Source organism: Malaclemys terrapin, chromosome 3, assembly GCF_027887155.1.
Source record: "Malaclemys terrapin pileata isolate rMalTer1 chromosome 3, rMalTer1.hap1, whole genome shotgun sequence".
NCBI classification, from domain to species: Eukaryota; Metazoa; Chordata; order Testudines; family Emydidae; genus Malaclemys; species Malaclemys terrapin.
The window spans coordinates 125,050,335-125,062,940 of record NC_071507.1 but is presented as its reverse complement, the minus strand read 5'-3'; the positions used below and the strand labels follow the sequence as shown (position 1 = coordinate 125,062,940).

The 12,606-nt window shown below is 45.3% G+C and overlaps 1 protein-coding gene across 3 annotated transcripts in view; it reads right to left on the bottom strand.

Moving 5' to 3' along the window:
- The window catches only part of METTL24 (methyltransferase like 24), an 87,703-nt gene extending 75,365 nt beyond the window's left edge, over positions 1-12,338 (bottom strand). The window contains exon 1 of one of the 3 annotated variants that reach the window (XM_054024269.1): positions 11,592-12,338. In XM_054024269.1, coding sequence (XP_053880244.1) covers positions 11,592-11,936 — 345 coding nt within the window. In that variant the 5' untranslated portion in view covers positions 11,937-12,338. The remainder of the gene's footprint in view (positions 1-11,591) is intronic. The other 2 variants (XM_054024270.1, XM_054024272.1) reach the window with 2 other exon arrangements.
- Positions 12,339-12,606: the final 268 nt, after the last annotated feature.

Below are 12,606 nucleotides of genomic sequence, written 5' to 3'. Positions count from 1 at the left end.
TTTTTTTCAAGTATGAGATTTTTTACAAGGAAGGAACTCAAGCTTGCTCCAAAGCATGCAATTTGGTATAGATATAAACAATACAACTGCATGTCAGTAACATCCTCTTTAACTAAAGGCAATTACCAATGTTTTATTGTTAATTATACAAGACATAGCACCCAAAATTCCCAAGGACTTCAGAATGAATAAAACCTGCACAATCAGGTCATAACATTAAAATGAAGAGCATAAACTCTGGCAGCATCCAATGAAAAATTAACTGTTTCTTGTTTAATTTTCCGCAAAGATGTAGGAGAAAGGAGGAGGATGACATTGCTATTAAAGATTAAACAAAGTTTACTTGCTTTGAAAAATGTAAGAGACACAAGGAAATGATGAGGGAAAGGTCAAAAGTTACAACACACTATCACTTAGATTAACAAGTTTATTGTGTTCACTATCAGTTTATTCATTCATTACCCATTACTTTCTATGCTGTATTGTATGTCTCAGAGGTACATCTCATAGCTTCAGCAACTCCTTAGGGGGCAGCCAGGATGTCAAACTGGTTCTTAGAATATGTCTTCGCTAGAGATATATCTGCACTAGCTGTGATAAGGCTAGCATACTAAAAATAGCATACCCATGGCCGTACAGGCAGCATGACAAGCTAACCACCACAAGTATGTATCTAGGATGGGATTTTATTTGGGATGACTAACCTGTATTGCCACCCATGCAGCCATGGCTATACTGCTATTTTTAGCATGTTAACATGATCAGACCTAATGTGGGTATATTTACCTTGCTCCAGTGTAGACATACACTTACTTTTCTTAGGCTTATGTAACCGTGCCTTTGTGGGTCACAACTGAGAATACCGAATTCAGGACAAACTGCTGAGAAATAGGGCAGATGCATCCAGAAACAAAAATAAACGTCTGTTTCACCACACTGGCTAACAAGAAATCATAAAAGCAGATTCCAGTCCTTGTACCACCACCAAAAACTCTACACTTAAATATGAGTGGTTCTTTAAACCAGTTTCATCAAACAAAGGGTTCTTCTGATCCCAAAGGGTCAGCCATACACCCAGGTCAATATACAACTCGGATCTTGCCCAAAAATCACGCTGTTGCCAATCCTTTAGAATCTAAAATCTAAAGGTTTATTCATAAAAAGAAAGAAACATGAGAGTTAAAATTGGTTAAAGGACTCAAATACATACAGTAATTACAAAGTTTTTGGTTCAGGCTTGTAGCAGTGATGGAATAAATTGCTGGTTTAAGTTAAGTCTCTGGTTGCTTCCAAATCATTAGAATGACCTCAGTCTCTTGGTTAGAATGTTCCCATTAATATAAGTCCATAGTCCAGAGGTTTGAGCAGGAAAGAGGCAAAATGGAGGTGTTTCCATGGCCTTTTATAGCTTTTGCCATGTGGAGGGAAACCCATTGTTTCAAACAAAGCCCTCAATACAGCTAGTGGAAAATCACAGGTGATAAGATAGTGCTTGGAGTCACATGGGTGAGTCACATGTCCATGCATGACTCCACTTAGACATAGTAGGAAATCATTACCGATACCCCAGACAGAACATTCACAGGACAGTCCATTCTGTCTAGGGTATCCAAGTAACAGTTGACCGACCAGCCAAAGAATCCAGCCATCCATTGTTCCAAAGACATCAACAAAAGCAGTATTTTTCCTGCCTTGTCTATCCTCTCTTTCCTCTATCTTGTGTCTATTTGTTACAAACAGGAGACATGAATACCCTTTACACATCAAGACTGAAAGTAAAATTAATCCTTTCCTTTAATCAAAGAGAGGTTGTTCTGTAAAAGAGAAACTGATATTTTGCCTCCAAAAGGAGAGAGACTTAAAAATTGTAATTGTTTGTTTTGCATAATCACTCAATTTTAGTTTCTTTCTTGTGTTTAATCAATAATCTTTCAAGTTTAAAATCAATGCTTACAAGCGTTTGCCAAAAAAATCAAGTAAACTAAGGGCTCTGTTTAAAAAAAACACACACACACAGAACAGACCTCTTTGTATCACTGTTTTTATGTTAGAAAGTGAAAGAGTCTAACATCTAACTCTTTTGACCCTTGTAATTAATACAACAGACCCCCAAGTGCTGAAGAAAATGGTGTCAGTTATGTTCTTCCCACTGAAGTGTTAAACTGAAGTCATGACCATTTGTGTTTGTGATGTTTCACTCCATATTTTTATGAAACTATGATTATGATATGAATATGACATAACTGACATGTACTTTATGCAAGATGGGTCTTGTAAGATATCATTGGAAAGGTTATAATTTACTGAATGTGATTATCCAATTTGTATTTGCCTGTATCATTTCTGTATCTGAAGTTAGGAATATTGGACTATATATCTGTATTTCAGCTATGCTACTTTGGGTGACGCCCACTGCTAACACTTCAGGTACAACAATGGAAAAGCCAGACAGGGCGGATGGCCCATCAGCAAGGACAATGGACTGTGAAAAGGCTTGGCCTTCCTGTGGACACTCCATACTGACACTGGCTCATGGATGTTGTGATACTACAGAGTCAGGTGGTCTTGTCACCAGATACAAGAAGTCCCAGGTAATGTTTAGTAACTTTCCACTGGAAGGGGAGGGGGGGTGTCAAATTTGGGAAACAAAGGATTCCCACTTTATGTGAATATTATTTAAGGATGGGGAGGAAGGCAAACGGGACTCCTCCTCTCCATGGCCTATCCAAGAAAAAAGACTGCTAAAGACACCTAAGGAGAAGGAAGGGGGGAGTCCAGACTGAGATAGAAGTCCAGTCTGAAAATAAATATAACTGGAACTCTAAATCAAAGACATTTAAACCTGTCTAAAATAACATTTAGGGTAAGAAAGTACATTTTGTAACCTGTTTCTTAAGTATATTGAGATTAGCTGGCATACTTTGTTTTATTTGCTCAGTAATCTGCTTTTTTCTGTCTGTTATCTCTTATATTCACTTAAAATCCACCTTTGATAGTTAATAAACTTAATTCTTGTTTATAATATAACCCAGTTTATGTAATTTCTAACAGGGGAGCGGGGGGGCAAGAAGTGTGCACACCTCTCTTCACATTGAGGGAGGGGGCGAATTTCATGAAACCTTTGTACCTCTTAAAGGGAGTGAGCATCAGAGTGTTGGAGCAAGCCGCTAAGGCTGAATCTTTCCAGAGCGGATCTGTGTCTCTCTGTGCAGCTGGGTGTGGCCCTGCCTGTGCCCTTGGCTGGAAGAGGCTTGTGAGCCTAACCCATCAAGGCCAGGAAAAGGGGACCGAGGTTGGCAGAACAGGCTGACTCAGTGGCATCCCAGCACATCAGGTGACACCCCAAAGGGCCTCAAACTTGTCACAATGGTCATTAAAGACACCATAGCACTTTTCACAACAGTATGGATTTTAACTGTGTCCTAGCCAAATTCCAATTTGGGTAATTATATTCTGACTTTACCTAGACTGTGCCTCTACTTTTAAATGGTTAAGGTATATTCTTCACTTCCTCTCCTAGGTCACGTCTACACTAAGAAGTTAGGTCTACCCTGCTAAGCCGACCTAACCCCTGGGGTTGCCAGCACTAGTCTGACAGAAGGAGAACCCTTCTGGTCTCTGTAGCGAGTGGCTACACTGAAGCACAGCAGGAGCATTTCTAGTGAAGACATAGCCCCAAATAGTCGTGTAACAATTCTGTGAATTGTTGGACTCTGATATCTGATACCCATAAGGTAGTTGGAATAAACTCTGTGTCTGACTTGTGTTTGTTTGGGGATCGTTCCAGACTAAAAAAAAAAAAAAAAAAGCTATACAACTGTAAACTCTTAAGATCATCCTTTGCAACTCTCAAATCTCAACAGCTTTCACATTACAATGTATGGAACTGGGAGAAAACAATAATAAATCAGTATAAAAAGTTAGGGCCCAGTCCTAAAGTGTTCAGATAGTACAGTATTGAGTGTAGTATAAATGGCTAGACAGACAGATTAGGCTGACTTCAAGAGGATCAAGATTCCTATGAGAGTGTTAGCACTGGCTTAAACAGAAGGAGGAGCAGCCCAATAATATGTAATAAATAATAATAATACCACCCAGCTCTTGTATAGTGCTTTTCTATCAGAGGATCCAAAGTGTTTTACAAAGGAGGTCAGTATCATTATCCCCATTTTAGAGATGGGGAAACTGAAGCACAGAAAGATGTGACTTGTACAACTAATATCAGATTTAAAAAAATAAAAGCAATTTAAAACCAATATACACATAAATCAACTATGAAAAATTTTAACATAAAAAACTTATGTTTAGCAGATTTATAGAATAGCTAAAAAGGATGCCTACCCACGGCTGGCTCCAGGGTTTTGGCTGCCCCAAGCAGCAAAAAAAAAAAAAAAAAGCTGCGATCGTGATCTGCGGCGGCAATTCGGCGGGAGGTCTTTCACTCCGAGGCGGAGTGAGGGACCGTCCGCCAAATTGCCACCGAACCGCTGGATGTGCTGCCCCTCTCTGGAGCGGCCGCCCCAAGCACCTGCTTGACGAGCTGGTGCCTGGAGCCGGCCCTGTGCCTACCCATACACTCTAGACACCCTGGACAAAAATTCTATAAAAACAAATCCAAAGGCTGGGAACATCTTTTTAAACAGAAACTTTTAGTTGTGTAATACAATTAAAAAGAATGAGAAAAGTCATTTTATACTTAGCCTGGCACATCATTGCTTTTAATTGATGAACTGTTAACCTATGAATTAGCTGTTTCCATATAATTTTGAAGAGACCATTTCACAATTTTATATTGTAATCAAAAATGCACATTTGAGTTCAGATTTTTTTTTAAATGAGATTGTCTCTGTTATTAATTTATAGACATGAATGACTTCCTACTAGTAGCTCCATGAGCAAAACTGAGCAATCTAACAGACAACAGCAAAAAAACTTTCTACAACCAAAAAAAGCAGTTTAAATGTAATGACCTTCTAAAAATAAACCAAAAATTGTGCTTTGTTTGTTTTAAGCAAGGATATTGTACAGCTCAAAACATTATCTACAGGCATCTTTAATTCTAGCCAAAATGCAGATGGACCCATCCAACAAAATCTAATTCTTAGTTCTATTATCATATTGATCTCCTCCCCTTCATTAACATAGCAAGGGTAATTTTTAGCTACTTATCAGATTTAAAATCTCGTATCCCAAAACTGGAGCTAAGAGGGTGAATAATGTATGGGTGTGTATGCCTTGCCAAAAGTCACTGAAGAGCAAAGGTGTATACAGTATATATAAAAATAAAGTCTGTGTTTTTTGTTTTTTAATCTGTATCATATGTTAATTTGTCATTGTTTGGCAATGTTTTTAAACATATTTAGGAACTTTATTTTAATCAACACAAATAGTTTTGTGTGGAAAAATGCAGTGATGGGGTTCCAGGCTCTTCGTCATACCATAGCACATCACACCACTCCTCCTATTCTTTGGATGACAATTACAGTCTCTAAATGCCAAGTTCAGGAAGATATTACAGCAACATCTGGCCCCTTGGCAGACTCCATGAGCAACTGCATTGGTAACTCTGGAGTTTGGTAGATTGGTAGATCTGTCACATGGTTAAGTTTCTAAAGGTCAGCCTTCCTTTCAGTTGGTATTATCCATACATGCATCTTACACTCTGGGGAATGTATTTACACTTGTACTCTTTTATGGTTAGGCTTGGCAGAATTTAGTTTTAATTTTTGTATCATTTTGATGTATATCATCAAAGTTAAGTTTTTTTTATTTTTATCTATTTAAATTTCCACATCTGCAGGATATTTAAGTCAGACAATAATTAGTTAATAACAATAATTAGATAATAATCTTAGTAGACATTAAGATTCAAAAAGTTAAAGCTTTATAACTGTTAAAACACAAACTATCAAAATGCACAAAATAAATATTCTTTACTCAAACTCTAATAAGTTTTCAAGCAGTATTTTTCTTCTTTAGCCTATCTGTACATTTCAATTATCATAGATGGAAATATTTTTTCAATGGTTTGTGTATGTACAGTGAAATCAATATTGAACGATAAAAATTTAATCCTTCCAAATTTATTTAGGGTATCAACTTTCACGCTGTCTTTAATGTCATTCTCCCCAATCTTACTGTTGTGCCATTGATCACCAAAAGTGTGCAATCATGCAATCTACTTCCTGGAATTGAAAGTATAGGAGTCATGGATGGATGGATGGATCTTAGACCTTCTCATCTTCTTTTGGAATTTTTGTTCATTTGTTTCTAGGTAAAATCCCAGACAAATGCCCTGTGAGTTTGTTCACAAACAGAACTACATTTTTATCAAGCACAAAAATATGAAGACAACTGTTTGTGAACATGACCCTTAAAAGTACTGATCATGTAAACTATTCTGCAGTGTTTCTGCCTAGGGCAACGAAAATGATGAGGGGGCTGAGGCACATGACTTATGAGGAGACGCTGAGAGAACTGGACTTAGTTTTCAGAAGAGAAGAGTGAGGGGGGTTTTGATAGCAGCCTTCAACTACCTGAAGGGGAGATCCAAAGAGATGGAGCTCGGCTGTTCTCAGTGGTAGCAGATGACAGAACAAGGAACAATGGTCTCAAGTTGCAGTGGGGGAGGTCTAGGTTGGATATTAGGAAACACTATTTCACTAAGAGGGTGGTGAAGCACTGGAATGGGTTACCTAGGGAGGTGGTGAAATCTCCATCCTTAGAGGTTTTTAAGGCCCGGCTTGACAAAGCCCTGGCTGGGATGATTTAGTTGGGACTGGTCCTGCTTTGAGCAGGGGATTGGACTAGATGACCTCCTGAGGTCTCTCCCAGCACTAATCTTCTGTGATTCTATGTAAATGGTGTAATAGGCAGCAGAGTAGGCTATCCCCCAACACCTATGGAAAAATTCTATTCAGTAATCTTTTGCTGCACTGTTTGTAGATCATATATTGTAATCCACCCCAAAAGAAATAGCTATACAGTACACTATACAGTTAAAGGTCTTAACCTTGCCAAGGATAAGAAGGGGGTTGTAGACATGCAGAGGACACATGGCACGTGGGCTGGTAAGATCCACAGTGAAATCCATCCATTCTGGTGGATCCTGGGAGATCTGTATAGAGATCCAGTTCCTCTGCACTGTTCCCTTGCCCTCACCTCCGCTCCCCTGAGCACTATGGATGCTCATGAACCTGGCTGCCAGTGCTGGTCTGGCTACTTTCTTTCTCCAAAGGAGCAGGTAGAAGCCAAGAAGTATCAATTAAGAGATCTTTTCTTCTTTTAAAACAGTCTGAAAAGTTTTTAAATGAAATAAAATGTAACATGGTGAAAAATAAAAATGATTTACCTGTTGTTAGCTCTGCAGTCCAAGCCCTGGGAGCCCAAGTGAATTGACCTGGGCTCCGAGATGCAATGCTGTGGGTTTTCTATTGCCATGTAGACATATAGTTTCCTGTGCTCCCTTTAAGATTCTGATGGGCCGTCAGTCCCCAGCCTTGCTACGTAAGCCCTGTTCACCTTTGTATAGTATAAGCCAGTGGTTTTCAAACTGCAGGTCGCGACCCAGTACTGGGTCATGGAATGTAAGGCACTGGGTCGTGGCGGCTCTGGTCAACATCGCCGACTGGGCCATTAAAAGTCCCGTTGGCAGTGCTGCTCGGCTAACGCAGGCTAGTTCCTACTTTATTTTTTCTTATTAAAAATGACAAACGTTTCAGAACTATTTAACATCTGTCTAAGTACTACTTAATCAATAGGCAATAGTTACATGTGTCCCATTAAGGCCTAGTTTACATATAAATTTTGTACATCTAACTATAATATGTATAATTATTTCAGTTAGGGTTGTGATTTTTTAACCAAAATAGTTATACTGATACAAATCCCTAGACCTTGCCTTCACTAGGGACTAAAGATGTGTTCTTTATTTGAACTAGCTATCTGAAAGTTAACTAACTCAATGTAAAATCCTAGTGAATACAATGTAATTTGTAATTTCAACATGTGTTAGCAGATCAAGTTAAAGACTAAGCTCCCCTATAGTCTCTAACTCAACCTATTAACTCATGTAAAGACTACAAACTGCCTTGTCTTCACTAGGATTTTTCATTCCTAGTGAAGACATAGTTTGTGTGTTATACCAATACAAAGATGCCTTATCCCAATAGTGCTTATTCCCCTGCCCATATAGGAATAAACTATGCCAGTATATGAGAAACAAGGTGAGTGAGGTAATATCGTTTACTGGATCAGCTTCACTTAGTGGAAGGGACAAGCTTTTGAGATTCACAGAGCTCTTTCTTAGGTTGCCAACATAGGACCAACATAGTTTGTCTTATGTTGTACAACACCACTGCAAAAATGCTTATAATGGAATATCTGTATCCACACTATGGGGGTTGTACCATCCCAATTTTGCCAGCATAGATAAATCAGTACAACTTATGCGTATGTGAACGAGCCCTGTGTGATTTTTTTGTTACTATTTTCCCTGACAGCCTCAGTCTTTACCGTTCTCTCTCATTAGGTTAACTTGATTTCCTGAGAGTAGTCTCAGTAGAGGGAGTAGCATGATGAAGAGCACCCCAATAAACGAAGCATGCTGAACTTTAGGTAGATGATCATGAGGTCATTTCAGTGGATCAGTGACAGTGTGGACAAATGCCACGAACGTAACAGCACAAACAGTTCAAATAGTCCTCCCACTACTGTGCCACAACGCATCAGGGGCCTTTCAAAATCTTCCAGAAGACCCTACATCTGGGAGACATGCCAGAAATTGTTAGTGCTGAGAGCAGTGCAATTGTAATGGTTTAGAACAGCACTAGTGTTGATACATGGGGAAACTGCAACATTTTAAAGTATGGATCCATATTCCTAGAGTGGACATATCAAACTATTTATGCTTAAACCAATTCTATTGCGCCAATTCAACTGGAAACAGTTCAGTTCCTTAATGCAAACATGGACCATGAACTTCAGTCACTTCACTTTCAAATGAACTTACAGCAACACAAAATAACAGCACTGTATCCCAAAGTGCTTGTGGTGTGAAGTGTCATCGCAACTCAACACCAACACATACAGTGTCAACCCCAAGTATTCAAAAGTCATGAGTCAGGCCTCCCAAAAATAATGAGACTGACTTAAAAATTATAAATGGGAGCTCTTTTTATTTGTCTACTAACTTTTGAGCCTTTAAAGGTACATTTAGGTTTTAAAGTTTTTACCTGCAACCACTAAGGCTAGAAATATACTTTCTTTTTGGGGGGAAAAAAAAAAGAGAGAGAGAGAGAGAGAGCGCTATGGATCTCCTCTAATCAGGAGCTGGGGATTTAAGACAACACACCAAATATCACAACACTTGACAATAAAATTGCAAGCGCTGGCAACAATGCATACTGATGTAACATGATGCCAACATCACAACACATCAGAAAATCTCATAGTCACTATATTGTGGCAAAATGTGCTGCTTTCACTTCCTTCCTTCCTGGATGTGGTGGGCAGAAGGGAAGAGGGATTTATCCAATTTCTCCATCCTCTTCCCTGGCCCGCTAGAGTATGAAGAAAAGATCCTGATAGTTCTACACTTCCCTCAAAGGGTACCTCTGTCTATACAGCAAACAAACAAACAAAAACCCAAAGCAAGTCTCAGAACCAAGGTGTAAAGATTCAAGCTCACTACAGTGTTAAAAGTCGCTGTGTAGACACAGGCTCTGAAACCCATTCCACTCTCCAAACTTCAGAGCCTGGGGCGGAATGTCTGCATGGCTATTTTAACATCATAGCTACAGAGGTCAGATATGGAGCCAAACTTCCCCTCCAAAGCCCAAGAGGGTTTGGATTTGGCCCCAGGCTTAGAGGTTGTATCTCCAAAGCCCTGAATGTTGAGGACTTGAAGATCCAGACCTGGTGTCCTGGCTGGCCCTAGTCTTCAGGCCCAGCTTGGGAAGGTCCCTCCCACACCTTGGCTGCAAGCAGATCAGCATGTCGGGACCATTTTGGTGGGACTATCACACATCCCCCACCAGCTCGGTGCCCGATCCTGTGCATGGCTCTGCCTGGGGTGGCCCGTACTGTTAGGGATAGGGTGACCATACATCCTGTTTTGGCCAGGATAGTTCCTTTTTTAAGCCCTGTCCCGGCCATCTCGACTTTTTTGACAAAAGTGGGCATTTGTCCCATTTGCTCTTGGCAACTTGATCAGTTGGCCAGAGCAAACGGGACAAATGCCCACTTTTGTCAAAAAAGTGGGGTGTGGTACGGAGGAATGTGCCGGGGCGGCGGTCCAACGGCGATGCCAGCCCCTTGTGGGGAAGGGGTGGCAGGGCTCGTGTGGGGGCAAGCAGGGTTCCAACCAGTGACCCCAGCCTTGCACAGAGGACAGGCAGGGTTCCAGCGACCCCAGACGGGGTGGGGGAGACTCCGACAAGTTGCTCTGGCCAGCCCCATGTAGTGTCCCATTTTCCCTTTGGGAAATATGGTCACCCTACTTAGCGCCGCCACAGGGCTCAGCACCAGCAGAGAGACTGGGGAGGTGGAGAGTGTCCCCGCATCAGATTCCGCGGGTACCGACCACCCCATGCGGGCAGAGCCATTTGCAGGCGCTGGCCTTAGACTAGTTGGATTTCATAGCCCTTCAGCATGGGGAGGGGTGTCATGTTGTATAGGGTTACCATATTCTGTGCCTCCAAATGGAGGACACTCCACGGCCCCCGGCCCCGCCCCAGCCCCGCCCATACCCCCGCCCCAACCCCGCCCCCTCCCCAAAGTCTCCGCCCCCTCCCCTGCTTCCCGCGAACATTTGATTCGCGGGAAGCCTGAAGCAGGTAAGGGGGGTGTGGGGGGGAGGAGGCGCGGCCCAGGCTGGCCCCCCGGCCGCTCCAGCCTGGGTCGGCTCGGGCCCTGGGGTGCCGGCCCCGGCCGACCACCCCCGGCCCGCCCAGCACTGCCGGCCCCCGGCGGCCCGGCGCACCCCCGGGCTCCCCGCGGGCCCGCCGGCCCAGCTGACCAGCTCCCCGCCGGCCCGGCTGACCTGCTCCCCGCCGGCTCCGGCTCCCCGCGGGCCCGGCTCCCCGGCTCCGGCTCCCCGCGGGCCCGGCTCCCCGCGGGCCCAGCTCCCCGGCTCCCTGCCGGCCCGGCTCCCCGCGGGCCCGCCGGCCCGGCTCCCCACGGGCCCGGCTCCCCGGCTCCCCACGGGCCCGGCTCCCCGCCTCCCCGCCGGCCCGGCTCCCCGCCGGCCCGGCTGACCGGCTCCCCGCCGGCCCGGCTGACCGGCTCCCAGCCCGGACCCCGGCCCGGCACCGCGCTCCCGGCTCCCCGTCCGGCCCCGCGCCCGGCACTGCGCCCCTAGTTCCCGGCCCGGCACCATGCCACCGGCCCCGCACCGCCGGCCCAGCACCACCCAGCCCTCCCGATTTTCCCGGACATGCCCGGCTTTTGGGGATTTCCCCCCGGACGGGGATTTGAGCCCCCAAAAGCCGGACATGTCCGGGAAAATCCGGACGTATGGTAACCCTAATGTTGTATGGCAATGCCCATGTCATGACACTGCCCCCCTAGCCGCCCCGCCCCTAGGCACCCACCTCACAGGACCCTACCTTCCTGCGGCTGCTGCCCAGGGTCTGCAGGGGGCAGCAGGCGGGCTCCGAGCTCCTTCTGCGGCTGCTTCTCAGGTAGGTCACCCGCCTCCTGCTGGCGGTCGCCGCCTCCGGCCGCCCCGCCCCCGGCGCCAGGTGCGCCTCCACTTCGTTCTTGCGGCGCTGCTCTGTTCCCCGGGCGGGCAGCGCCCTGGCCGCAGCTGCTCCCGCCTTCTCCGCCGGCGCGCAGGAGCGCCTCAGCCCCAGCTGCAGGCAGAGGAAGACCGCGGCCGAGAGCAGGCAGAAGCGGAACGCGAAGCCCTTCCACAGCGGCTTCTCCTTAGGCATCATCCCCCGCTCACCGGGCGGGCGAGCCCCTGGGAGCGGGAGCCTGCTGCCGCCCGGCTGGCGGAGGGTCCCATGCGAGAGTCGGGGCGCTGGGGAAGGCAGGCGGCCAAGCCGCTCATTGACGCGGGGGGGCGCTCCCCCGGGGCCGAGCCGGAGCCCCGCCGCAGCCAGCCAGCTCGGACGAGCTGTGCATATTTGCAAAGGGGGTGAGGCCGGCGCGGACACCAACCACACCCAGCCTGACGCTCGCCGGGGTGGGGTTTGCTCCCCGGGGATGGGGGTGTGACCTGGCTGAAGGGGAGCTCAGAGAGCCCGTCTCTGTGCTAAGCGCCTAGCCGCGTGCAGCGGTGCCCCGCGCCCGCGGGGTCTGCTCTGCTTGGTGTGCGCTTCTCCCAGGATAGCCCCGAAAACGTACTTCAGTCAACACCCAAATAGTTCGGTGCTCCCTTGTGACAGGAGCCAGCCTCACTCTCAGCTCGCCGAGAAGCGTATCCCATTCCTGGGGCAGAGGAGTAGTGTGACCAGTTTCTCCCCCTCCCCATTATTTTGTCATTAGACCATCACTGTGGTCATCTTGTCAACAAACAGCAATTGTCCTTAATATTTTTGTCATATGTTTAAAGTGAAAGTAGAATATGTTTTGTCAGGGGCGTGTGGAAGAATGATTGTTTTG